This window comes from Mustela erminea, chromosome 14 (assembly GCF_009829155.1).
Source record: "Mustela erminea isolate mMusErm1 chromosome 14, mMusErm1.Pri, whole genome shotgun sequence".
Classification (NCBI taxonomy): domain Eukaryota; kingdom Metazoa; phylum Chordata; class Mammalia; order Carnivora; family Mustelidae; genus Mustela; species Mustela erminea.
In genome coordinates, this window is record NC_045627.1 from 21,853,245 (window position 1) to 21,880,919 (window position 27,675).

The 27,675-nt window shown below is 37.5% G+C and overlaps 1 protein-coding gene across 1 annotated transcript in view; it reads right to left on the minus strand.

Annotated features, from left to right (window-relative positions):
- Nucleotides 1–27,675, minus strand: part of PCDH15 (protocadherin related 15) — a 1,723,534-nt gene that overhangs the window by 127,535 nt on the left and 1,568,324 nt on the right. The window contains exons 27-28 of the mRNA XM_032313059.1: nt 20,518–20,627; nt 18,809–18,949 (exon numbers count right to left, since the gene is read on the minus strand). Of these exons, the coding sequence (XP_032168950.1) occupies nt 18,809–18,949; nt 20,518–20,627 (251 nt within the window). The remainder of the gene's footprint in view (nt 1–18,808; nt 18,950–20,517; nt 20,628–27,675) is intronic.

Genomic DNA, 27,675 nt, shown 5'->3' on the forward strand with positions numbered 1-27,675 from the left:
TTAAACTATTATTTATTTATTTATTTGAGAGAGGAAGAGAGATAGAGAGGGAACACAAGCAGGAGGAGCAGGAGAGGGAAAAGCAGACTCCCTGCTGAGCAGGGAGCATGATGTGGGGCTGGATTCTATGACCCTGGGATCACAATCTGAGCCAAAGGCAGATGCTTATTGACTGAGCCACCCAGGCGTCCCACAATAATATCTTTATAATGAAGAGAAACTTAGTATTAAAAGTGTGGAAAGGGGAAATGGAAAACAAATTATGAAAAACACACTATTCACAGAAATGAAAAATCTCGAAAGAAACTTCATTGATTACTTCGTATGCCTTTCCCAAAATATCATGTCTTCTATCTAAAGAGCCTGGGGAGACACCGGGGACATCTCTACTTTTTCGGCATCGACAAGCTTGGGCAGATGCTAGCCAAGCGTGTATTTTCCCCCAGAAATAAAATAATTTTTTTTTTACTTGTTTGCTTGTTTGTCTTTAAGATAGTATCTCCCCCGGCACTTGTGACTTGCTTGGGAACACCTAACCAGAAGTGATGAATAAAGAGAAAGGTGACCTTGCCAAACCTAATCTAATTACTCTTTATCTGTAGATCTTTGCTTCCCTCATTAGTCATCTGGTACACAACATATTTAATAATTGGCTTTTTGCAGATTTTAGAAGCCATTTAACAACAACAATTTAGTGCAACGAACAGGCTAATTTTAGTCCTTAGAAAGTACTTAATGAATACTTGTCAAATAGGGGTGCCGAGTCCCTGCACTATGTCATTACATGCAAGCCTTATCTTTAATCTCTTCCAAAACTTCTCAGAGGATAAAACAATTTTTTTGAAGCAACAGAAACTTATAAACTTTCAAAGGTTCAAGTAATCAGCTACTTAAACTTTCAAGCATCAGTCACAGTAAAAATGGAAGCTAAGTCTTCGTTGTGATAGAACACGCAATCTCGTCCTGTAACTTTCAAGGAGCGAGTCTCTCTTCTAGGGCTGTCCCCACACTGCCTCCTTGGGCATCTCAGTCAACCACAGCTAGGTCCTAAATTGATTTTTGAAAAAGTAAAGTAGAATTTTATTTTATTTTATTTGTCTGTCATCAGCTTAGGTGCATCAGATCCCCCTCAGTCTCTTGACCTTAGCTTGAAGGTGTGTGATCCCAGGTGTCTTGATGGCATTGTCCCCAAAAGCAGTGTTTCGAGTTTCTGACCAAGATTGCCAAAGCTTACCTCGTACTGTGTCCTTTTTTAGATCCTCTTCAGCCTCTCCTTCGATTATGTAAGCCACCAAGTACTCTTCTGGTAAGCTCTTTTTAGTATAAGTCAGTCAGAGGAGGTATGTTGCTTCTAACCAAATAACCATCACAAGCACAGTGGGGAAGAGTCAGTTTAGTCCACATCAGAGAATGGGGACCATATCTTCCTACCTATACATAAAGTGTGGATTTTCCCTCTCCAGTTATCAAAAGACTGTTAAATGCAAATTTTCCATTTAGTGTTGCAAGACTTAAGTATGAAATTTTAGCATATTTTCTCCTTTGTCATCATGGATGATTATATTATTTTCAGCGCTCTTTTTGGAAAAATATCATCTGGTTTTCTGTACATACACTATCCAGAGATCAATCAAGATAAGGGCATTCAAATCTAATGATGCCAAAAGTTGGCCTGATCATCCTTCTAACATGTCACAACCTACAACCACTGGGTTATGTGAAGAGCTTCCTGAGAAACACGAAGTCTCTGTATTATGATACGGGAGCAGATGAAGCACTTTCATATGTGATTTCAGCATGTGATTACGGTATGTTGAAGGGTCGCTCAAATATATCACAGCTAGTAACAACAATACAAACAATAGTGATAATAATTACTGTAGCTTTTTAATTGGGTGTTTCTAAAGTTCTTTTTTTTTTAAAGATTTTATTTATTCATTTGACACAGAGGGATCACAAGTAGGCAGAGAGGCAGGCAGAGAGAGAGAGAGGAGGAAGCAGGCTCCCCGCGGAGCAGAGAACCTGATGCGGGACTCGATCCCAGGACCCTGAGATCATGACCTGAGCCGAAGGCAGCGGCTTAACCCACTGAGCCACCCAGGCGCCCATGTTTCTAAAGTTCTAATAAGTAATTTGTGGGCATCACTTTGCTCCAAAACCTTAGGAGGTATAGGTATATTTATTCTGATAGAGTGTTGAAGATTCTAAAGCTTAAAGACACTAGTAAAGATCAGAGATGTCTATGGAACCCAGGCTTATCAAAAAGCAGAATCAGGGATCTTAAACAATTCATCATATTAGACTTCCTCTGCTGTTTTGTCAAGTGTAAGGACCTATTTAGCCAGAGCGATTTTATCTCGGTTGAACAGTGATTTTGTTGTGTATGCAGTAAAACTTAAATTGACCCTTCCCCTGCCCACCCCTCACCCAGGGGAACTTACTTAAAAGCAAGTCCAGGAAACCAGTAAAATATGGTCGATCAGTCCCTGATAACAGAGCCCAAATACAAGGGCAGGTCAGGTCAGGTGGAGATAACAGAGCCTGAATGCAGGGATGAGTCGGGCCAGGTGGAGACATCCAATCAGTGGGGCGGGCATACTGTCTCCCTAGCTACCAAGGAGTGGGGCCCCACCTTTTGGGCTCCAATTCTGATCAAGGTGATAGGCTAGTTCAAATAGCAACTATGGGGTGAATTGTAATTCAATTGGCCACCCGTGTGGGACCTAGCATGACTGTGCAGCTTTCTCTGTGTGTTACAATCTCATTGGCCACCTGTGTGTGGCCAGGCTCAACCACATGGCCTTTGCTCTATAAAAGTTAGTCTGTGAGGCTGGGAGGGGTCGCCCTCTCTGTAAGAGGCGGGCCCAAATAGTCGGTTTGATTCTCAATGCTTGGTGCAAAATAAAGCTTTGCTTGACTTTCGTTTTGTATCAATCTCGCTCCTTTGATCATGGACCTAACATCAAGGTAATTTTGATTTGGAATGGTTGCACTGGTCAATTTTATGTGTTATAACATTTTCCTTCATAAGTACTTTTTTACAGAATTTCTCTTTACCTCTGTTCCTTTAGTCTCATTTATTTCTCAGCATTTATGGAAAATCATCTGGTAGGAATTCTTCATAAATGAAATTGAGCTGCTGGACTGGTTAGAGTCTTTCCTATGCATTTTAATAAAACATACATATGGTAATCACCATTAGGGAATTTTGATGCCAGCATACGCTATAAATTAATAACTGGAAACAGACTTCCAAAATTGAAAGTGACAACATTTAAAATAATGATTTCCTTTGAATTGTTTGTCTATAATTATTTTTAAGCTATGATGTAGGGGACTAATTAGGTACAAGATACCAAGACAGAGAAGGGACAAGACTGATGAATTGAACTTATGAAATTCCTGGGGATAAAGAATGAATTAGCCTTGGAAGAAGAATTATCTACTAGACTTGCATTTTGAGTATGATTAAAAAGAATGACAGGCTAAATTTATGTTTTTTATCTCTGAAACCTAACATTCTCAGCATCAGCTTTTTAAATACGTATAATACATAAATTAAATTGAAAGCCATGCTTCATAAATATATAAAACTAAAAATCAGGGAATGTTTAAGAATATACTGGGGGGGCACCTGGGTGGCTCAGTGGGTTAAAGCCTCTGCCTTCGGCTCAGGTCATGATCCCAGGGTCCTGGGATCGAGCCCTGCATCAGGCTCTCTGCTCAGCGGGGAGCCTGCTTGCCCCTCTCCCTCTGCCTGCCTCTCTGCCTACTTGTGATTTCTGTCTGTCAAAAAAAAAATAAATAAATAAAATCTTAAAAAAAAAAAAAAAAGAATATACTAGGGGCGCCTGGGTGGCTCAGTGGGTTAAGCCTCTGCCTTCGGCTTGGGTCATGATCTCAGAGTCCTAGGATCGAGCCCCGCATCGGGCTCCCTGCTCAGCAGAGACCCTGCTTCCCCCTCTCTCCCTCTGCCTGCCTCTCTGCCTACTTGTGATCTCTGTCTGTCAAATAAATTAAAAAAAAAAAATCTTAAAAAAAAAAAGAATATACTAATTATGTCTGTTGTAGAGATAAAATTAGGAAATCCTTTACTTACTAAAATTTCCCTGTTTTCTTCCATATGCAAGTCTTCTCTATTTATTCAACATTAACCTTGTCACTGCATGGCCCAGCTAAGAGCCATCCATAGTAATCTCTTTAGATGCTATTTTCTTGAATATCTGTGTGTGATGTTTGCTGTTTCTACCACCTGCTGCCTTTCTTGAAACCCCTCTGGCCTTTGGACAACAGGCCATTATTACACAAATTTTACTCCTGTTTCTACAGCCTCTTCAACTGGCTGTTCCTTTCTCTCATTCACTGAATGAAGGGCTTCCCTTAAACTCAGTCTTTGCTGCTCTCCTCCCCTGCCTCTTCCTGGAAGGTACAAAGCCAGAGGGCCCTGGGAGCTCGTTAATTCTCCTCTTTGGGCAGATTAACAAGTAACCAGATCATTGGATCTGGGTTCAGATCCAATTCTGGGTTCAGTGGATCTCAACTGACTATCCCCAGTCCAGGCTGCTTGGCTCTATCAGCCTCCTGCTTTAGTCCTTATTTCCCTGACCAGGAAGATCCACTGTTATGTGGTCAATGAATTTTTCCTTTTCCTCATTTCCAGATTCTGTTTACATATGTAGAGTAGTACTGTTATGACTCCCCTGATTTGAGCACCTTTGATGGGGTGTTCAAGTATGTGCAGATTAAAATTCTCTCTGTGGGTTACAGAAGCTAGAGAGGTAGTTTTTTTCTTTGATGCCTTTCTGCCTGATCTCCCCAATTAAACCTCATTTGCATTTATACCATGTGATGCTAGTGATCCTTTGCAAAATAATAACCCTTGGATTAAGTGATCATTCTGTATGACATCTTCCAAAATCTAAAAGCCAAGTCCTGACCATCCTTCAAAAGTTCAGTTCTTTATTTCCAACTACTTTCTAGATTTAATTTATGATACCTGGCATCAAAAATATAAAATTATTCTTGATTTATTTCTTTCTCTTTATGGCAAGTCTTCAAGTCCTATCAAATTCTCTCTTACATATGTTCTATATCTTCCCCATCTAGCTAGCTGGTGATGGTTAATTTCATGTGACAACTTCATTGGACTAAGAGAAGTCCAGATAGCAGGTAAAACATTATTTTTGACTGCGTCTGTGAGGACGTTTTGAGATCTGAATCAGCAGACCGAGCAGAGAAGAACATCGTCACCAATGCAGGTGAGTGTCTTCCAATCTCCTTGAGGGCCTGAATAGTGGAAAAAGATGGAGGAAGGTGGAATTTGCTCTGGGGGAGAGCTGGGTCATCCATTTTCTTCTGACATTGGTGGTCCTGGTTCTTGGGCTTCAGACTCAGATGGGAGTTCACACCATCACCATTGAGCTCTGTTGGTTCTCAGGCCTTTGATTTTGGACTGGAACTATACCACCAGCTCTCCTGGGCCTCCTACCCACAGACAGCTGATTACCAGGCTGCTCACTCTCCATAATCATGTGAGCCCATCCCTTATAATAAATCTTCTTCAGTATCTTAATCAGTTCAATTTCATTGGAGAAACCTAAGCCCAATACTAATTCATGCCTAGATTATTCTTTTTTCTTTCTTTTCTTTTTTTTTTAAAGATTTTATTTTTTTTTATTTTTTTTTATTATTTTTTTTTAAAGATTTTATTAATTTTATTTGACAGACAGAGATTACAAGTAGGCAGAGAGGCAGGCAGAGAGAGAGAGAGGAGGAAGCAGGCTCCCTGCTGAGCAGAGAGCCCGATGCGGGACTCGATCCCAGGACCCTGAGATCATGACCTGAGCCGAAGGCAGCGGCTTAACCCACTGAGCCACCCAGGCGCCCTAAAGATTTTATTTTGAAAGAGAGCAAGTGCCCAGAGGGAGAGGAGAGGAGAAGCAGACTCCCTGCTGAGCAGGGAGCCCAATGTGGGACTTGACCCCAGGACCCTGAGATCATGACCTGAGCAGAAAGCAGATGGTTAATGACTGAGCCACCCAGGTGCCTTAGACAAATCTTTTAATGTTCATTCTCTATTCTTTCTCTCTCCAAGCTATTCTATGTGCTGATTTTTGTCATGTTATTTCCCTGCCCCTTCCCAAACAGACAAGAGAAGCCTACAAACATTTATTCCCTTTATCAGTATTTTAAATAGTTGTGAAGATGTACACATATGGATGTACACACATACATGTGTGTGCACATACACACAGGGACATCCTGAACGTTCAGATTTCTGTTGTTTGCAGATGCCTGAATTCATTAGGTTTTTGGGGAAAAATACAAAAAATATACTTTTAAACAAGTATCTCAAGTGACTGTCAAGTTGCTCAAAGACCATGTTCTGGATGGTACATTTTTTGAACCGCTTTTGAATGTCTTCCTTGTTCTATTACCATTAATTCTCTGTTACCTCATTCTGCTCTGGACTCACTTTGTAAATTCTTCCCCCAGCATTTCCTTCCAAGTTTCAACACCCCGCCCATCCCTGAGATCCCCTGTCCATCCCTCTTCTACCTGCCTAACAGAAGGTATTAGCAGACAAAATACATTAGCAGACAAAAAAACTGCTTCAGCTGAAGTCTTCATTTCCCAGCTCGATCAATAAGTGATTTAATCTGGCACAGTAATATATTCTCTTTAAACTCAAACTATGCATTTTATGCTTAATCAAACTAATGCTTCTATGCTTAGTTTCTCTATGCTTCTCTTAATCAATTAGCCACATACTTTTTTTGGTGTTACTGCTAATTTTTATATTTAGGCATCAAGTTTTCTTCACTAGAATACAAACTCTTTGAAGACCATGGTATCACCTTCCAGATTCTTCTCCACTTAGAATTTAGAAAAACACTTATGCCTTTCCAGTACTCAACATATGTATTTAATGTACAGTTTTATCATGATTCCTGTAGCAGTAATACAATGTTTCAGGGACCATGGGCCTGGGTGGCTCAGTGGGTTAAGTCTCTGCCTTCAGCTCAGATCATGATCCCAGGGTCCTGGGATTGAGCCCTGTATCAGGCTCTCTGCTCAGCAGGGAGTCTGCTTCCCCCTCTCTCACTGCCTGCCTCTCTCCCTACTTGTGATCTCTCTCTCCCTGTCAAATAAATAAATAAAATGGCCATAGCTGTTGCAAGTAAAACAATCACTTAAAAAGTATTAGTCTGTTTGAAAATGTATATATATGTTTATACATATAATGACATGAATATATTGCTCTAAAAAAGTTTATATAATATGTAGTTATGTAAATACACCTCGCATACACTCACATATATAATTGCTTGACTTCCTTTGTTCTTACAGATCTCTCAACGTGTCTATTAATATAATTTAAGCTATTGTTCTTAAAAACAACATCTTTCCTGCATAAAAGAATTATAGTCTAGGTTTTCATGTCTTTTATATAAATTATCTCGGCTACATGACTTTTTAAAAAGATTTTATTTATTTTTTTGACAGAGAGAGAGACAGTGAGAAAGGAAATGCAAGCAGGGGGAGTGGGAGAGGGAGAAGCAGATTCCCCACTGAGCAGAGAGCCAGATATGGGGCCCCATCCCAGGACCCTGGGACCATGACCTGAGGCAGACACTTAACGACTGAGCCACCCAGGTGCCCCTCAGCTACATGACTGTAATCATGAACACTAGCATTAGTCTAAGAGTAATAATAATTACAAGAGGAACCACAAAGGCTTACCCATCCGTGCCATGGAATCAAAGATAAGTGACACCTGATTTTAGGGTCTTAACAACACGGTATTCTGTATTCCATACTGTATGACTGTTTACCACTTTTATTTTGGAATGCCCTAGATTCTTTTATTTGGCCATATATCTAACAATTTATTATCACTTCATATGCTTAACTCATAAAGTATCTTTGTAAATGTGATACAAGTCACAGTCATTGAGAAGAAGAAGACTATTATGGTTTTATTAATTATTCCAGGTTAAGAATTACATCGATGTTGGCCCAAATCAATCATAACAAGATCTAAGAGTTAAATACAATAGGATTTTTAGTATAAATAATAGATGTCCAAAAGGTAAACTTGAGTAGATCAACAGAAAACGCAATAGCATTTCTTTGATAGAAAGCATTAGAGCATGGCATCAAACATCGCTAACCAGGCAGATTCTCTATCGCCCAGGCAAAGTAGTATTCCCTATTTCCCCCTGACGTAGATGATATCCAGACCATCTTCCATACTACTCTCTCCTTTAGGATCCATCTCAAACTTCATATTCTCTGAGTTTCTGAGAAACTGAGGCACTGCGAAATTGGGTATCACATCCTTGCCTTTGAAACTCACAGACTTGACATATTTATTCCCCATGTGACAGGGACAATGGGTGATTAAGGTAAGGTAAAAAACGAGATGAGTTTTTAAATGAGCCTCATAAAAGAATTACTTGGAGAACAAGAACAGAAGGGCCTTTTAAACAAAGGGAACAGTGTAAACAAAAACAGTAAGGTAGAGTCCTTGAGATTAGAGAAAACACCTCCATCAATGTGGAGACTGGGAGATGCAGGGACCAAGGAAATGCTGAGCAGGCTGGAGAACCCCCTCCTGTTGAGAGGATGACAGGTACAGAATGGCTATCCTACACATATTCCTTCCGTGTGGCACTTCTCTCCATATGATTTTCATTTTTATTTATTTATTTATTTATTTATTTATTATTTTTTTTTTAAATTTTTTTTTATTTATTTTTATTTCCAGCATAACAGTATTCATTATTTTTGCACCACACCCCGTGCTCCATGCAATCCGTGCCCTCTATAATACCCACCACCTGGTACCCCAACCTCCCACCCCCCGTCCCTTCAAAACCCTCAGATTGTTTTTCAGAGTCCATAGTCTCTCATGGTTCACCTCCCCTTCCAATTTCCCCCAACTCCCTTCTCCACTCTAAGTCCCCATGTCCTCCATGCTATTTGTTATGCTCCACAAATAAGTGAAACCATATGATAGTTGACTCTCTCTGCTTGACTTATTTCACTCAGCATAATCTCTTCCAGTCCCGTCCATGTTGCTACAAAAGTTGGGTATTCATCCTTTCTGATGGAGGCATAATACTCTATCCCCAGGGGTACAGGTCTGTGAATCACCAGGTTTGCTGTGAAGTGTATGATTTTCATTTTTAAAATATCACGCTAAAATGTATTTTTGTGTAGTTAATGGGCAGTTACGTCTATTTTTTTTCTTCTAAAAGTAATCCACTGGTAAGTCTGTAGGCATGTTAAAGCTGGTCAAAGTAGAATCTGTCACTAAGAGAAAGGAATGTTCATTTTCCATTTGTTAAGAGATAAAAATAAAAAAAAATCAATCTGACAGCCATCTAAATCTTTAGCAAAATAGTAGAAGCACTTGGACATCCTTGCTCTATAGAGAAGAGCTGACCTTGATCATGTTATAACAGAGTGTGGAGGGCCAGTGGACACACACACATTAACAGTATAAAGAATCAATGTATTTAGTAGAAAAATTCTGGTAATTTCCTGCCTATTTTTAGCGACTGAGATAAATGGTACGCTTATGTTATCCAGATAATTGCTTCCGTTTTCTATTTCTGGAAATGATAGCTCTATAATGTATATGACTTAACAGATTTCACTTCTCTGCATAGTTTCATGTGCATTTAACAGAGCTCAGTTGGTCTCTGTTGAAATGGTATTTTTTTCTGAAGCAAAAGATATACAGTTTCTCCTTCATAGTTTTGGAATTTCATTATTAATCGGATGATTGTTGCTCTCAGAAACAGAATATAAGGTAGCAAAAATATTGTGAATCAGCAAATGAGCTCCATTTGAATCTTAATTTTTCAATTCTGCCTGGAAAGGCAAGGAAAAATTAAATTATTAACTGTACTAATTAAACAAAAGTTCCCAAGAATAAAGAAATTATATCCGCTGTCTTAGGCGCTAGGGCTTAAACTTAGGTATAAGTTAAGGAGAACAATTTTAAGAATTCCTAGGATTTTAGTTTTAGTTGACCATGGAAGTCATATAACATGTTTTCCTCATGGGGGCGCCTGGGGGCTCAGTCAGTTAAGCATCTGACTGGCTCAGGTCATGATCTCAGGGTCCTGGGTCTGAGTCCTGCATTGGGCTCCCAGCTCGTGATCCCCCCCCCCTCCACTTTCTCTGCCTCTTCCCTTGCTCTCTCTCTCTTTCTCAAATAAATAAAATTTTTAAAAAATGTTTTCTTCATGGAACATTATTTTTTCCTAATACATGTGAAAAAATATGTATTATAATCTGTACCCTCATTTAGAGGGGTTGATCACGCATCTTTGTTATTGGTTCAACAAATCACTTTTGGGGTCAAAGGAAGAACACTGCCTCAATGCACTTGGTTTCTGAAATGGATTTCATAAAATTCCATTACCATTTTTAAATCACATTCCCAAGCATAGCTATTTTGCACAATTCAATTGTTTTCTTGCACAGGTAAATATTTATTTCATTAAAAATGTAACTGTTTCAACTGTTTATTTATATATATTTATATATACCTAGAATGTCAGAGACAAAAATCCAATAAAGGATATAATGGAATTAGCTTTCACAAAGTAGTCTTCAAGTTTTAAAGTAATAAAGTCTGAATATAGTTTCTAAAATCATGGTTATGTTTTTATAGAACAAATATAAGACCTTGAAAATTCGAGGTTTTAGGACTGAGGAAATGAACATGTGAGATGCTGTGATGTTGTCACCCAACTTATATGAGGAACACTTTTTAAGTCAGTCAATCACAGCTAAAGAGTCATTAGCATTACTTGTCACAGACCTTCTGTTTGGAACCAGAAAAGCCAAGGAAATGAAATGTATTACAAGCTTATACCCTACAGCAAAACTATAAAATGGAATCAATAGCGTTTGAATTGTTTTATCACCAGTTTAAGGTTTATCTTAATTGTCTTGTCACTTATCCTTGATTGAAAGGCTAGTTATTGAATCAAAACACAATGATCTATTCATAAAAAGCTGGGATTATTTTCTTCCACATTTAAAGATAATTATAATTTTACCATAAAAGAAGAATTGCACTTCAATTGTGGAACTGCATAAACCAAATTATACAGCAATGAGCTAGTTAAAAAGGTGAGTAATATTGCTTTTGCTCTGTATAAGATGAAAAATATGGTGATGATTTTGTGGCAGAAATACTGACATCTGTTTCTGCAGAGGTTCTTGCACACAGGTCCCTTGGGATCTCTCCGGGAACAACAATGTTCCACCCTGAAAACCCAGGAGGGACTGAGGCTTCTGGGGAGATGGAGAATGGAGATGGACACAAAAGAAGACTCATAATGTTGAAATAATACTAAAAACATGAATGCCTTTGCACTTGTCTTTCCCTCATGAAATAAAGGTATTCATGTGGTCAATAATAATGCTCATTGAGAGCCAAGCAGGAAATATACAGATGCCTGACTGTTGGTTTCCTCTTGTCCCCTTAGTCGAAAGACAAGCCTGTCTCCAGCTTTTAATGTTTGCCTTTTACCCTCATCCAGGTGATCCCAGTGCACATCGACAAAAGCTAGCACTCACCCATGTCCCAAATCGGGACCTTGGGTAGCATTCTCCAGGTCTCTGCCTGTATAATTCTGCAGGAGCAATCTCCTTCTGGAGGGGCTGTTCCTGGCCTCTGCTCCAGCCATGGTAAAGCCTGTCTGCACTATTGCCCCCCTCTGGCCGCTCTTGGACACGGATACCCTCTGTCCCTGACCCACAGCCCCTGTGGTCTCAGACATCAGTAACGGGAAACTTGAGATGAAGAGTTTGTACTCTCAGAGCCTCCTTTTCTGGGGATGGATGTGTCGTGGAGCAGAAGCGCAAACACAAGTTGACGACTTTTTCCTCCCAAAGGAATACTTGAGAGAAAATCACTGCTAAACCTCCCTTCACTTGTTCGTTTTTCTTCTCCTTGGCAGTAAGGGTTTATAGAGTGGTGATCTGCTGTGCTGTTTGTTTTATTTTAAATCTCTTTGACAACATCTATCTATCTCTTGCACATCTCTGTCATTTTAGGTCTGCTGTATCTTGGTCCTTTTTCTAAATTTCCAATCGAATACGGAGTTTCTCATCATTTCTAATACACAGTCACTAGTGGTGTTTGGAACTGTCCTTTCAAACTTCCTCTGCTCATTCTTCAGGGAGCTGATCACAGGTTGGCCTGTTTGAGAAGACGTCTCTGATCATTCATGTGCTAGCTACTCACTCTTTTGTGAACGCATCACCAGCAGCCACCATACCCCACAACAGTGTGGCATTATGTTGTCACAAGTTGATGTGTCCTTCAGGCATTGAAAACAAGGCCTGAAACTAGCAACTTCGTTTCATTATCTCTGGTCCTAAAATCCTAGGAAACACCTGGCACATTAAAAATGCTAATGTTCAATGCCAAGACACTGGAATGGTCTCAATGGCAAAGGAAAACAATTCTCTGTAAGGCCTGCACTCATGACTGATAGGCAAAGTCTAGAGCTTGTTGAATAGGAAGGAAGAAAAAAAAAAAAAAAGAGAGGGATCTATCATATTTGTGGCTTATTGGGATACATTTTAGTTCAACTACTTTTATTTTAGTACTAAGCTAATGAGCTAGTAGAGCCATTCTCTTCATGATTAGTTTTCCATTCTGGGGAAAGTTTGCTCTTTAAGAATGCTTTCTGGGGGTGCCTGGGTGGCTCAGTGGGTTAAAGCCTCTGCCTTCGGCTCAGGGCATGATCCCAAGGTCCTGGGATCGAGCCCCACATCAGGCTTTCTGTTCAGCAGGGAGTCTGCTTCCTCCTCTCTCTCTGCCTGCCTCTCTCCCTACTTGTGATCTCTGTCAAATAAATAAATAAAATCTTAAAAAAAAATGCTTTCCGTTAAGTTGGGTTATTTTATTCGTTCTTTCATTTGTTCTTTCATTTGGTCATATATTTATTATAACTGCCCAAATGGTTAATGGAGTTTAACTATAAAAGCAGGTAAGGAAAGCAAAATATATCTAGAAACTCTGTATGAAAAATCTAAAGCACACGAGCGAAACCTTCATCCTAAACTTGGTAACAGCTAACACAGTATGAAAGCCTGAGAGGGTTAGAGAGCTCTCATTCTCTAAAATTCATCAACTGTGAAACAATTCCACGGATTCAACAATTATTTCGAATATCCCTGGATTAAAATGTGTATTTAGGGAATAGAAAAAGATGATTGAGGCAAAATGTAATATCCGAATCTTCCCGAATTGCGCCTCATTGCAGACAGTCAGGGATTTGAATGGCCAAGTACTGGGGACAGGATACCACGGGAGTCTTGCTCCCCCATGTGTCCTGCTGAGTGTGCCAAAATTGCATTGCTTGGACCTTTTATTCCTACCAGGGACACAGAATTATTTACGCAGCTGGTAAATCTGAAAAGTGAGATAATGATACACAGAAATGCATGGCACAGTCCCGCTGTTTCTGAGATGACTGTTACTCTTATTTGCTATAAAAGTGGCAGAGTCTCCAAGCTCCTTGTTCCCTGCCCCCACTGTTGTCTACTCCACTTAAGGCAGGGCTGGCCTGGCCCTACACCCACTACAGTTCTGGAGCTCAGGGACCCATGTCATATGCTGTGTGCTACGCTGATACACCTAATACTTCTTTGTGAGTAATGAGGTCCTTAGTCTCTGACCTGGGAGTCTCTCTTATCAGCAGCCATGGAACTAAATTATTAAAGTGTACAGTAATTTTTGTGGGAGTCTCTTGCTTCTAGGTCTCCTCAGTATCACATGTATGTAATTAGGATAATATCCTAGCAACCAGACCAAAAACCCACAGATAATTTCTCCAGCTAAGTACCCGCAACAAGCTAACCTCCAAATCCCAGAACATGAGCCACAGGAGAAAACAATGGACAGAAACAAGATCTCTGTATTGTCAGCAAGTATGGTAACAGCCACTGTTTTTAGGGAAGCTGAGAGATGGCTAAGCATTTCTGTTGCCCTGAGAGCCAGTGAGTCTCAAAGTTGCCATTGTGCATTAAATGGAAATGTGACTAAGGTAATAGGAAAGCAATAAGGCAAAACTTCACACTATGGAGAAAGGGGAAACCCTGAGAACAGAATATAAACTGAGCAGGACAGGGACAGCAGGGCAAAAAGAGAGAGAGAGAGATTGTCCAATGAAAGTGGGAGTGCACAAACAAGAAGGTTTCTAAAAGTAAAAGGTTATTATTTCTTCTTATCACTTTGTGAAAATAACTGAAAGAATAGTCTAGAGCTAGAAAAGCTGCCTTATCCTACCTTCCTTTTCTGAGTGTGGAACAAATAAATTTGCTGAAACATGAAAAATAGAAAAGAACCATGGTCAAAGTCCACACGGTTAAAAAAGAAAAAAGAAAAAAAAAAGAACAGTGATCAAAACAATGGCTCTTAAAAAAATAAAGGTATTTGAAAAGAATATGCAAACTGTAACTTAGTATGTTGAAACAAATTAAAATAGTTTATGAAAAAAAGAGAAGTCCTGTAGGAAAAACATGTATCAGAATTTAGAAAAACTCATAAAGTAAAATCTTAAAAAAATCCAAGTCAATGAAGAAATTTATTAATGAGATAGAGAGAAAGGGATATAAACAATAGGAAATGGTTCATTACTTGCATATTTGGAGTGTCCTATGATGAAAAACAAGTTAATAAAATAGAAAAAAATTAGAATTCAAGAAAAATTTTCTGAAATAAGGTTAGAATGCCTATACTATCTATCTATATAGGCATAAAATCACTCAGAATAGCCAAAATGGAGAACATTCCAATAAAACCACTGAACTTTAAAGAAAAAAAGAGAAATTCTTTGGAAACTCAGAAGTAAAACCAACTTGCATTGGAAAAGAAATCCAGTTTGTCATTATACTTTTGGGCAGCAGTATTTCATGGGAGTAAAAAATGGACTGAGATATTTAAGACAAAGAAAATCTTGTTTGTTTGTTTATTAAAGATTTTATTTATTTATTTGAGAGAGAGAGAGAGAGATTGAGAACATGAGTTGCAGAGAAGGGACAGAGGGTGAGGGAGAAGCAGACTCCCCATGGAGTGTAGAATCTGACTCTGGGCTCCCTCCCAGGACTGTGAGATCACAACCTGAGCTGAAACCAAGAGTTGGATGCTTAACTGACTGAGCCACCCAGGTGCCCCAAGGCTTTCATATCTAGCCAAATTTACATTCAATTTCCGGGTCCAAAGATAAACTGTCACTAATGCACAAAAATATCGGTAATGCTATTCTTGTAAGCCTCCTGTGAGGAGTCTACCTCAGGACAAACTATAGACAATTGGATGACTGATTATCTTGTAGATATTAACAATCCTTCTTCAGATGCAATGTGTGGGAAAAGTAGATGAAGCAGAAACATTGTTCACAGTAGGAGATACACAGTAGCGGAAGGGCCAAGTGGATTATGTAAAGTAAAAGTAAGAGAACAAGATCAAAATCTGGCCCACACATTGCTCTGGCAAGTAGAATTTTGTCAGAGGGGAGCCTCACCCATTTGCTTAGTGTTGAAGAACAACTTGCCATTTTATTTACAGATCATATCTCCTTTCTTTTCAGCTACCACAGGATTGAGTAGTTCAACAGAGACCATATGACCCATAAAACCAAAACTGTGATTTCGTTGGCCACATTTGGAGTATGACAGTGAATCAACGTGTTACTTTGAAAACCAGGAAATAGAAGGAAAGAACCAAACATTTTTTCCTCTCTTCACTATAGAAGGATGACCTCAGGGTAATCAAATATTCAATGCAGAGAAGTTTCTTTTTATGGAAATATTTGGCTACTACAAACAGAGGAGATGGAAGGACAGAATCAGTAGATAGGACTTGAACTGGTGCTGGTGGCCATCAAGAAAGGAAAGTCATAGGGACTGGCATGTCTCTCTGAGGAAGCAGTGGATATCACCTACAACTTATTTGTTTAAAAAAACAACCTACATCTAACCAAGCATCTAGCTCTCTCATTTTACAGGAAATAAAGGAGATAAAGAAAAATATGAAATGACCCCTTAGAAGTGTGCTCATTGAAACCTGGGCTTTAGAAATCTCATTTCTTGAACAAAGAAACATAAAAGGAAATTAAAAGATGTGGTGGGAGGGAAGCCTATATTTTAAAAGAGACACTTGAAATACTTTTCAACCAATTGTAATATATAGACCTTATTAGGATTCTGATATGAAGACATTTTTAATATAATATGGACTGGATATTCATTGATATTGAGGCATTTTTATTAATTTGGGAGGAGTAATAATGGTGTTATGAATAAGTTTTGAGTCCTTATCTTTAAAAGATACATATTCAGATATCTGAAGATGAAATATTGTGTCTCTGATGTGCTTCAAAATAATAAGGGAGGGAATGATGGAGAGCACCATTGGTTAAGTTGCGTAACTGACACTTGAAGGTTCATTATGATATTCTTTGGAATTTTATGTATGCCTGAAATGTCCATAGTAAAAGATTAGAATGTTTTAAAGATTCCTAGTGTCAAAGTTATGAAATGAGTTCTGAAATTACTCTATTTTAATTATTAAATTGCATTTAAATATTAAATCCAGTCACAACATAGTTTTGAAACTTACTTTGAAAATGAATTTCATTAACAAATTGTTGGCAAAGAAATTACAATAGAATACTTCTTCAATGAATCAAAATTCTTTTGTTTATTGATTTTATTCATGTGACATATGGCAGAGCTGAAGACCATGGGACAGCTAATTCTAAAGGAGAGATAAACCTTTAAACAATTAATTAATTAATTAACCTAATTTACATAATGGCTTTATTTTTTGCATAGCTAATGAACTAGGGATTCATTATAGGCCATAACAGTCATTGATAAATGAAACTTTTAAATACGTGAGTCTGTATTTCAGACTCTAGAGGCAAAGGTCAGTCATGAAATGTTGATAACAGTATTAAAAGCCTTAGGCATTAAACAAACTAACATTTAGCTTTCAGATCTCATGCTCTTCTGAAAATCTACTTCATGCATCTGCTAAATGGTCTCAGCTCTCCACACATACTTGGGCACATGTAAGTATACATAGGTATATTAGCTAAATTTTATTAGCCTAGATTAGATTTAAAGTCATGAGAACTAGTTATATCATATTCACATGTGAGATATCGATATCTCTTTATTCCTAGAAATTGGAGCTATTTCCTGGAAAATGCCAAGTTTGACAACCTCAATATTTAGCAGATTTTTCTTTCTAAATACAACTGTTCATTTTTTTCAAAGAAGGATGACAAATATAGTTTTCAAATAGTTTCCGTATTTCCCACGTTGTAGTAAGGTAGTCTGTATTATGTTATTTAGAACTACTCTAACCTCTTGACTCCTGGTTTAGTCAACTCAAATGACAATTTAAAGGTTTCTCTATATTTTGTAAAAATAATTGTCTACAGTTTAAAGATGTTAAGAACTCAGGAAACTGGTCTGATATTTCTTAAATAATTATGCAAGTGATGAATAATCATTGAGGATGACATAATTCCCTTAATTTCAAAGTCACACCATGTATATCTGATTTTTTTCCAAATGACTTGGTTGTACCTTTCTGAATAACTATGCAGCCCTCCACACTAGATCAGTGAGTGAGACTTGAAAGAAATAAAAAAGGAGTGATAACTTTTAGGATCATCAATTACTGTGCTGGTAGAGAAAATTCTAGGGCACATCTCTTGCCTTTGCTATCCACCTTTCTCTTCTTTCTTCCACCTCCTGGGTTATGTGGCTCTGGCTTTACACCTGTAACCACGCTGGGGTTCTCACAGGCTCTTCATTTCCCCCCTCCCCTTCTAAAGATGCTGGTTGTTGGAGTGTTGGTGTACAATGTCCAGGAAGGACCCCGGAATGAAAGGAGTCTGTTTCAGAGCCTGTTTCCCACTTCATGCTCTCTCTGAGCCTCCGTTCCACTAACAGTTAAGTTCAATTTGGTTTTCTTGGGTCTTCTAAATTCTAAAAGAGCTGGTGTGATTATAAAAAGATGAACTGCCCAAAGTGCAAATAAGTATTACCTCAACAGACAGAAAGGAACAGTATTTATCTTGTTATTAGTAATATCTCACAGAATCTCTGCTGGCGCCCTTCACAGACTGGCCTTACTTGCTCTCTTGTGTCGGTAAACTATATCACACAGACGTTGGAGAAAGATTCTGGAATCAAAAGCTGTCTGCTTAAATCTCTGGGTTTTCATTTACCAATGGTGTCATTTTTAAAAAGTCACTTAACCTTTTCTTATCTTGTCTTTGTAAAACGGGAATAATTTTCATCTACTAGAAATGGGTGTGAATTAAATATAATGCTACATATAACTTACAATAAATGTTAGTCGCTCTTTTAAGATGCATTTTCCTCTGTGCTAAGAAAATCTGTAAGTACAAGAGACCACAAGATTCAGAGAATGTCGAGCAGTCCTGTACCCATGAACAATATATGTTCCAGAAAGTTCGACAGAGCCTTATGGTGGGATTAAGAATAAAGTTGATTCTAGAAATATTGTATACACAGTTTGAAGATGGTACATTATTACTCTGATATATCAGGAGTATGAAATCACTCCCTGCACTGTCCTCTATCAGCTGTTAAAATGTATGGACAGTCAGCTCCAAGTACTACTGATCTCCCTATGTTCTGTATGGATAACTTTTGGACATGTATTTCATCAGCAAATGAGCAGAAGAACCATAAAATCCTTACAGAATTCTTATGTAACGTAACTTACTTTTTGAAGGGACTCGGAGATTGGCAAGAACCACTTCTAGGGAATCAGCCTGGACTCGAAGTACGTAGCTTGTCCTGGTCTCATAATCCAGGGGGGCATTCACATAGATAACACCTGTGATGTTGTTAATTCCAAACATATCTGCAATTAAAATATAGTTCTTTGGTCATTTACTTCACACTATAAGAAAAAAAAAGAGACTTCTCTTTAAAAGGTACTGTGATTTTAAAAATGTGACTTGTTAACAGGAGTAATGCATAAAAGTTACAGGATGCTAGCTTTTGGAAACTATGTTCCATCTCTTCAAATTATCATCAGTGTATACTTAAGCGAAACTCTTAATTTTCTAGTTACATTGAGATTCTCCTGGAACTCCTGAAACAATGTTGCATTAGTCAATTACATTTGGGAAGCACCGCATACCATATCCATCATGGTAGATTTGGATTGTCCATTAAATACTAAAAGGAATTAGAACTTTGTGATATTTAGGGAGGAGGCATAGCAGCACAGTAGTAACAAAGAAGAAAGTAACAAAAGCAAGATGTCCAGCACTTGCTGCAAGGGCAAAGATTTCCAGTAATGGTGGTTGAGATACTTAAAAAGAGCCTTTATAATTTCCTTGTGAATTGCTTAATCACATTTATTTTATACTCATTCACTTACTAAATATTAAATATTGAATATTCATGTATTTATTGATGTATATTGTATAATGTATAATGTATAATATATAATTGTATAATGTGTAATAATTTATTGATGTATATTGTATAAATGTATATTGATTATTCCTTTTTTGAAAAGATTTTATTTATTTTTGAGTGGACGGGGTATGAGAATGGGGGAGGGAGCGACATAGAGGGAGAAGCAAACTCCTAGCTGAGCAAGGAGCCCAATGTGGGACTTGATTCCAGGTCCCTGGGGTATGACCTGAGCTGAAGGCAGATGCTCAATGGACTGAGCCACCTAGGTGCCCCTAAATGTATACTGACTATATCTCAACCACTTATGACATGCCAGGCTATCCAGTTTATCAAAAGTGAAAAACAGAGGACCACTAACTATAGATAATGGTAAGAAGAAGAATGGGTGAGAAATGCAGCTGTGAACTTCTTCCCAGAAGCTGGCAAACCATCCTGTTCTCAGTGAATAGTGGCTGGTACACAAAACGGAAATTATTTATTTACTTACAATTGTTAATTTTATATCAAGTTGACCACTTGAGGAATCATATTATACAATTTACATGGATTTTATCATGGATGTGGCTCTTTGGGCATTAAAAATTATTTATGGTCCTGAAATTTCTTCAGTGTTAGCCTAGCTATGACATGGAGTGAGTCATGGATGGTCCAGAATGGTGGGAAGAGAGCCCTGTAGGCAATAATTATAACCCAAAGCTGAAAGTATGATGCATTAATTTTGAAGAAATATTATTAAAATATCCCTAAGTGAGGACAAGAGCAAAGTTTCCAGAATTGGATAGTTAGTATTTCCTGAGCTGGGGGGTGGGGGGGGGGTGGAAGTGGGAATCATGTTTGTTAGTATTACCAAATTTTTTTAATCAGGATGAGCACAAAGGTACCAATTACATTTAAGTTGAGTAACTTTTTATTAGGAAAAATGGAGTAAAGAGTAATTCAATCTAAACTGAATCCCAGATCCAAGTGTGTTAGTTTATGGTGAAGTCACAGACACATACTCACCTTCTTCATTTCCTGAAACTATGGAGTACACAATACTCTGGTTGATGGCCGCTGCAGAAATCACGCCAACAATAGTCCCTCTGGTTGCAAGTTCACTAACTGGAGGGGGTCTGCAGGTTTAGAGAAGAGGATTCATTTTTTGTAGTCTATTTGTCATGACAGAGTTCTGAATTTAATAATAGAATATGCTAGTTCATGTATGAGTGCATTTATTTGAATAATACATTTTCTGAAGTTTTCAAAGAAGTACTACATTAATCTCCAGCCCTAAAAACTGTGTTCACAATTATGCAAATTCTCTTTGTTGTGAATGTCTTGTCACCTGCATTATTTTTAATTTGAGATATAATTTAATTTTGGATACTATTTTATTATCTGCCAAACATCATACAAAAATTCTTCCCACTTGTTTCCTGAAATTACCTTCTGAACTGAAAGCAATAGAAGGATACAATTTGTTACCTCCATTTGTAAAGTAAAATGTTGCTCTTTTGCTGCTGCCCTTAGCATATTTAACCAATAGCTTCCAGATGATTCTTTCTAGTCCTTATTCTTGCTCTACTTTGAGGCTCTAACTGTACTGAAAGTATTTGAACAGATGGACTCACAACACTCACCTTTCTCTCTCTCTTTTTTTTTCTACAGATTTTATTTATTTATTTGACACACAGGGATCACAAGTAGGCAGAGAGGTAGGCAGAGAGAGAAGGGGAAGCAGGCTCCCCATTGAACAGGGAGCCTGATACTGACCTTTCTCTTGAACTCACTGATTTTGCTCACCTGTAGCCATGTTTTACCTTCAGTACTATGTTATTCGCTTAATTTCCAAGTGATATTTTCAACAAAACATCTCATTCTCAAAATCTTCATTTATTTTACAGTATTGGTGACTGTAACTTAGGCTATCATAACTTTAATTATAACCTAATGGAAATAATCTCACTTTTATCATATACAAGTATTTATGTTACCCAGATCCAACAGATTTTAAAAAATTAGTAAATAGCCCAGTCAGTCTACCTAGTGTGTCCAACTTCTCTGAACTCACACATCTTGCTTCAAGCTGGTAAGACAAATCCTACTGTCATTTCCTCCATTGGCATTTTCTTTTCATACTTACTCTCCTAATATTGCTTCTCATTTTTATCTCCATCCTCTCAGTTCTTCTAATCTGGGTTATACTGTGCAATTGTATTGTGACTTCACCAGACACTTTTATAACAAATCCTGAACTACAAACATATGGTCCAGAAAATTAATTACATACAACTCTTTATAAACACGTCCAAATGGCTGTGCCCTTTGTCACCAAAGTCCATATGCTTGGTCAAGTTACCAAAATGTAAAGTGATCTATTTTATAGATGCTTTAGTGCCTACTGGGGCTCCATATATTCATCGCATATTCAATAACTATTTTTCCCCAAAAGAATAAGAACTAATCCATATAACTTTTAATGAAAATGATCAAGTATGTATATATGTTCACATGTACTTCTGCCTTCTTTTGTTACAGCAGATAACCACAACTCTCCCATATCACATCTAAGAGGTTTGGTGAAGGCTGCCCGTGTCCCCAGGGTGTGGATAATAGATGGGTAATAGATACATTACCCATCTCCAGTCACTGAGGGTGCTTTATCTTCATTGCTCAGTGTTGATGACTCACGTAAAAAGAGTCTTGCCCAGAAATTTTATTTTTAGTACTAGAAAACATTTTTGGGAAGAATTTTAATGCTGTTTGATGTTACCCTATGAGATCACTGATCAGGTTCTTGTTGATCATGATACCAACACAAATGAAAGAAGTAAGGTTGAAAATAGGTCCCTTATATTTTGCTAATATTCTAAATGCTGCTGTACTTGGAGTTATGTAAGCTCATCATTTCAGTGACCAAAACAGTCCATAATTTTTCCTTAATCTAGGATTTCTGTGATTTCCAACCAAGAAGGTCCCCACTAATTAACAAGAACATGTTTAGATTAGAAAAGGATACATTTGCCTAGGTAAACACTTCTAAAGTGACATAGCTAAGATAACAATTATATTTTCTGAGCAATTTCTTTACACATTGTCACAGTGTCCATTCAGTGGAATACGGATGCCTTAGGTAACCTTGAGCAAGAGAGATAACAGTCTACCACAAAAGGGAAAACAATCACAAAAGCAACATTAAGGTTGGTTTTGATGGACTGTTTTGATGATAAATAGATACACTTTTGTATGGTATTTGAGATTATAAAGGAGACATTGAGACAATGTGCTGTTTGTTGCATTGTCTATTGATAGACCATGGTGGTAGTGAAGTCAAAAACCTGGAAAGGAAGAAAAATCAGAGAGATGGAAACAGGATAGTCTATGACATGGACCTCCTGATATTGTGATCCTTGCATATCACCCTCCTCTCACAAGACAGCTAGGCTCCAGCTTGCTTCTAATCAACAGAATACCGTAAAGAAAATGGGATGTCACCCAGTCATTACATTACACAAGACTGTATCCTTCAAGATCCCTCTTGCTAGGGGACCCTAAATCTTTCCTTTGCCGGACTGAATGAAGGGGACATGTGGAATTGTCCGTAAGGCAAGAAATGAAGGTGAGATGTCTGACCACCAGGCAGCAAGGAACTGAGGCTCTCAGCCCAACATCCCACTTATAACTGATTCTACCAAGAACCATTCATTTGGAAGCAGACTCTTCTCTAGTCCAGCCACAGATGAGACACTGGCCCTAGCTAACACCTTGGTTCAAACCTAGGTGAGACAATAAAACACAGAAGGCAAGTAACTGGTTTCTGACCTACAGAACCTTCAAGATGATGTATGTGTAGTTTTAAGTCATTAAGTTCATAAAAATATTGTCTTGTGCAAGAGATAACTGATACATATGGCTTGAATGTTAAGAGCAACAAACTAACTTATGACAGGGCAATTTGCCATACAAGTTCATTTTGGTATAAGAAAACATATGTTAGCCAGATTCTGGGATGACTAACATAAACTGAATTTCTTCTTATGAAAGTAAATGTTGCTAAGATTGTTGACTTTTTATCTTTTACTACTCATAAGAACTAAATTTTATGCTTTCCACAGTTAGTTTCTTGATCCTTATAAAGTACATAAATAGAAAGTTTGCAGTCAATGTACCTTCAGATTTAACACCAGAAAAATGCCACTGTTCATTTCAAACTTTAAAAACAACATTTCATGTATATTTTTGTACAGTTAGGATGGAAATGATCGATACTGGAAAAAGTAACTGGCATCATTTTAAAAGGAATTTAAATCTTATGCACACCACTAAAAGCATTTAAAATACTATTTGTTAGTAAGTGTTTAAAACGGATTTGTTTTCTAGACAAAATATCTCCTCATTAACCTTTGCTTTATTGTTCCAACAAACTTCTTTCTACCAGAATCAAAACATACTATAAAAATGCAATTTTCTCCTGGCTAGAATTAAATGAACCTCCATGATAATGAGTATTAGATCACAAAATTTCAATTCTTTTCTATTTATTGCAAGGCAGACCCTGTTTTATTTTTGTTTTACGCCCTGAAAAGTACAAGTTACATGATTGGGGCAAATTATATATTTCCTTAGTAGTCACATGTTACTTGAATACAAAATGAAAGAGTTGGTGTAAATCAGGATCTGTAAAGCTGGCTGACAGAGAGGACAGAGAGGTAAGGGAAAGGCATGACATGGACTGGGCATCAATTAAGAGGGAAGCAGGTGGGCAGGAGGACTCAGGTGGCACTGATGCTCTACTGAATGAGGGCAACTACTCTGCTATGCTGCTAGTGCCGTGAGAGTTTAAAATGGGAAAAAGGGTGTTCAAGGTTTTATTTTTCTTTTTTTAAAGATTTTATTTATTTATTTGACAGAGAAAGATAAAGCAGTAAAGGCAGAGGGAGAAGCAGATGCCCCACTGAGCAGGGAGCCCAATGTGGGGCTCCATTCCACGACCCTGGTATCATGACCTGAGCCAAAGGCAGACATTTAATGACTGAGCCACCCGGGTACCCCTCAAGGTTTTTTGTGAATTCTATGAGCTTTTATATTTTGGGAGCCAGTGGAAGTTTATTTTTTTAAGGCATCATCTGACCTGGTTTGATCTATAGGCTGGCAGTTTATGATTTTTAGAGTTCTGTCTGTAAGGTACTTTCTGGTCCAACCCCATTCTGAGTCTGAGGTCATGTGACTTATCATTATTCCCCTTCTTTCTGTGGAGTACAGTCAAATCTGTTGGTTAATTTCAGAAGCAGAGAATTATGGCCAAATAAAGGATTCTTCAGAAGCTTTTTAAAGAAATGTTGCAATTCATCCACTTTATAATAAACAATACATCAATAACCTTTTCCAATTTAAACTTTTAACACCTCACTCAAAACAAATAGGTGTCGGGTGTCTGAAATTAAGGAATTCTGCTTTTTAAAGCTAGATTTACTGCCAATATAATTGAGCAAAAGCACTCTCAACAATAAAAGAGGCAGCTGAATCACAAAGGGCCCAGAAGTGTAGCTACACAGCTTTCCCATGAGTCTTTAGAGTCAAGCAATCAGCTGGGTCCCCCTTCCCAGAAGCGGTACTGCTGGGAGCATGCTAAAGACAGTGGCTATAGCTTTAACCAATATAGACCTTGAACACTGGAGAGATTCATGGTTTCATACTTATAACCTGCCTTTAGGGCATCTATCACAAAGCTTGATCCAGGTGGATTTGATGTCTGTGTGTATCGACATACTCGATGTAACCCTGGCTCCCATTTTTCCCTCCTGGGGCAACAGTTTGTGCTTTATTGGCCATTTTAAACAAACCCCCCAGATTCTGACTAAAATTCCCAAATCACCTAAACTAGGGACGCCTGTGTGGCTCAGTCGGTTAAGTGTCTGCCTCCTGCTCAGATCATGATTCCAGGGTCCTGGAATTGAGTCCCACATTGGGATCCTTGCACAGCTCCCCTCACTTATGCTTTCTTGCTTGCTCTCTCTCTCTCAAATAAATACATAAAATCTTAAAAAAAAAGAAAAAAGAAAAAAGACCAAAATAACCTAAGTTAATTCTTAAACGAAGTATAAATAATATTTCAATTGAAAAATTTCAATTATTATAGATGTCAAATGTACATTTTATTAGGTCATTAATTTTGCTATTTGCATTGTCCTTGCCTCCCCTAAATTTTACATGTATAACAGCTGTATGTTTTTTGGATATCATGCTTTGATTTTTAGAGCAGTGTGAGGTTTACAGAAAAATTAAACAGAAAGTATAAAGCTCCTATACAAACTCCCACCTCTAGTTTTCTCTATTTTTAACGTTTGGCATTAGTGTGGCACATTTGTTAAAACTGATGAGCCAATATTGATACATAATTATTAACTACAGTCCATTGTTGACATGAGGCCTTGTTGACTCTTGCCTTATAGAGTTCTGTGGGTTTAAACTGATTTATAATGTCATACATTTACCATTATAATACCATACAGAATTGTTGGGGTCACCTAAAATTCTCCTTTTCTTCAGGTACCCACCCCTCTTTCCCCCTGAACCTCTAGAAACCACCACTCTTTTTACTGTCTGCATAGTATGCCTTTTCAAGACTGTTGTGTGGTTGGAATCCTACAGTATCTCATCCTTTCGGACTGGCTTCTTAGCAGTATGTACTTAAGCTTCCCCTATGTCTTTTGGTGGCTTTATACTTTTTATTGCTCAATCACATTACCTTGTATGAATGTATGATGAACAGCTGTATTTTAGTAAGAAGAAAATTGATCAAAATAACTCCAAGACTGTTGTTTAAGAGAAATAAATCTTTGCAGATAAAGTGTGACCCAGAAAAGTTAACTGCTATAGGATTTATATGCAAAATGCTTACAGTGTAATTTTCTTAAGGATGTGGAAATTAATTCATAGATATCTGTTTAACATTTCAATTTTTTCCCTGAAAATATAAATTACAATAAATCTGTCTTAATTAAATACATTTTAACATATCTGAATCATCTGAATAATGACTATCCTAAAATAACAGACTTCGCAGTTTTCAAATGGTAGACCCCATTTTATAGTATAAATATAGATGAAACAATTATTCTACAATTTAAAATCTACTTTTATTGTTGGGTTCAAGAAGTAACAATAAAAGTAAATGTTGTATGTGTCGCATAAAGCTCCTAATTATTTTAAATGCCGTGCAGTTTAGGATATAAAAGTGTTTGTGAATAGATGCTATAAAATTTCACTGGGATTCAATCTGGCTCTATTGCTTTCTTTCTACTGAGAGACAAATCTAATTTATTTTGACATGTTTGAATTCAATATATTTGCAAATCAGTGTCAATTAAGGAACTGTTTTTATATCTACTATGAGGGAATTTAATGAAAATGGGAAGAAAAAAAAAAAAGCATCTACCAGAACTCCTATTATTTGTAACCTTGGAGCAATTGCGTCAGGGTGATCTGATTTTACTTATTTAACCAAGAAAAGCAGTTTTAAAAAGACATGAATCAGGAGAGAAATGTCAGCTTTCCCAGAATTTTTAGGATGGATTGTAGATTGGAAAAAAAAAAAAAAGAAGAAGAAGAAGAAGAACCAAATAGTTAGGTGCTGTATTTTTTTGCATATTTTCCAATGATGCTTGTTATTTTGAGTTTTGCTTCTTTTCAGATACACAAAGCATCCTCATTTTGAGAGAAGAAAACTGGAGCCCTGAGTAGTAAACCATTTCTCAAGTCCAGAAAACTACCTGAAGCTACATTTGCAATCTAGGGTGTATATGTTCATTGGTTTCATTTATTATTCACATTAATAGAGTTTATCTAATTTTGCTTAGTCACTGGCTCTCAAACTTGATAAGAATTATCTGAAGAATTTATTAAAATTTTCATATTTTTTTCTCTGTCATGCTTAAATATTCTGATTTAGTAGGTCCATAGGAAAATCATTTATAAAATTCTGGTTTAAGAATTTACTTACTACCTATGTGACCTTGCAAAAATTCATTAGCTTAAAATAGAAATAAAATTAAAATAAAACTTGAACACTTTTAATCAAATAAAACAATTAATAAAATGAAAAGGCAACCTACTGAATGGGTAGAAATACTTGCAAATTATATATCCATAAGGGGTTAAAATCCATAACACATAAAGAAC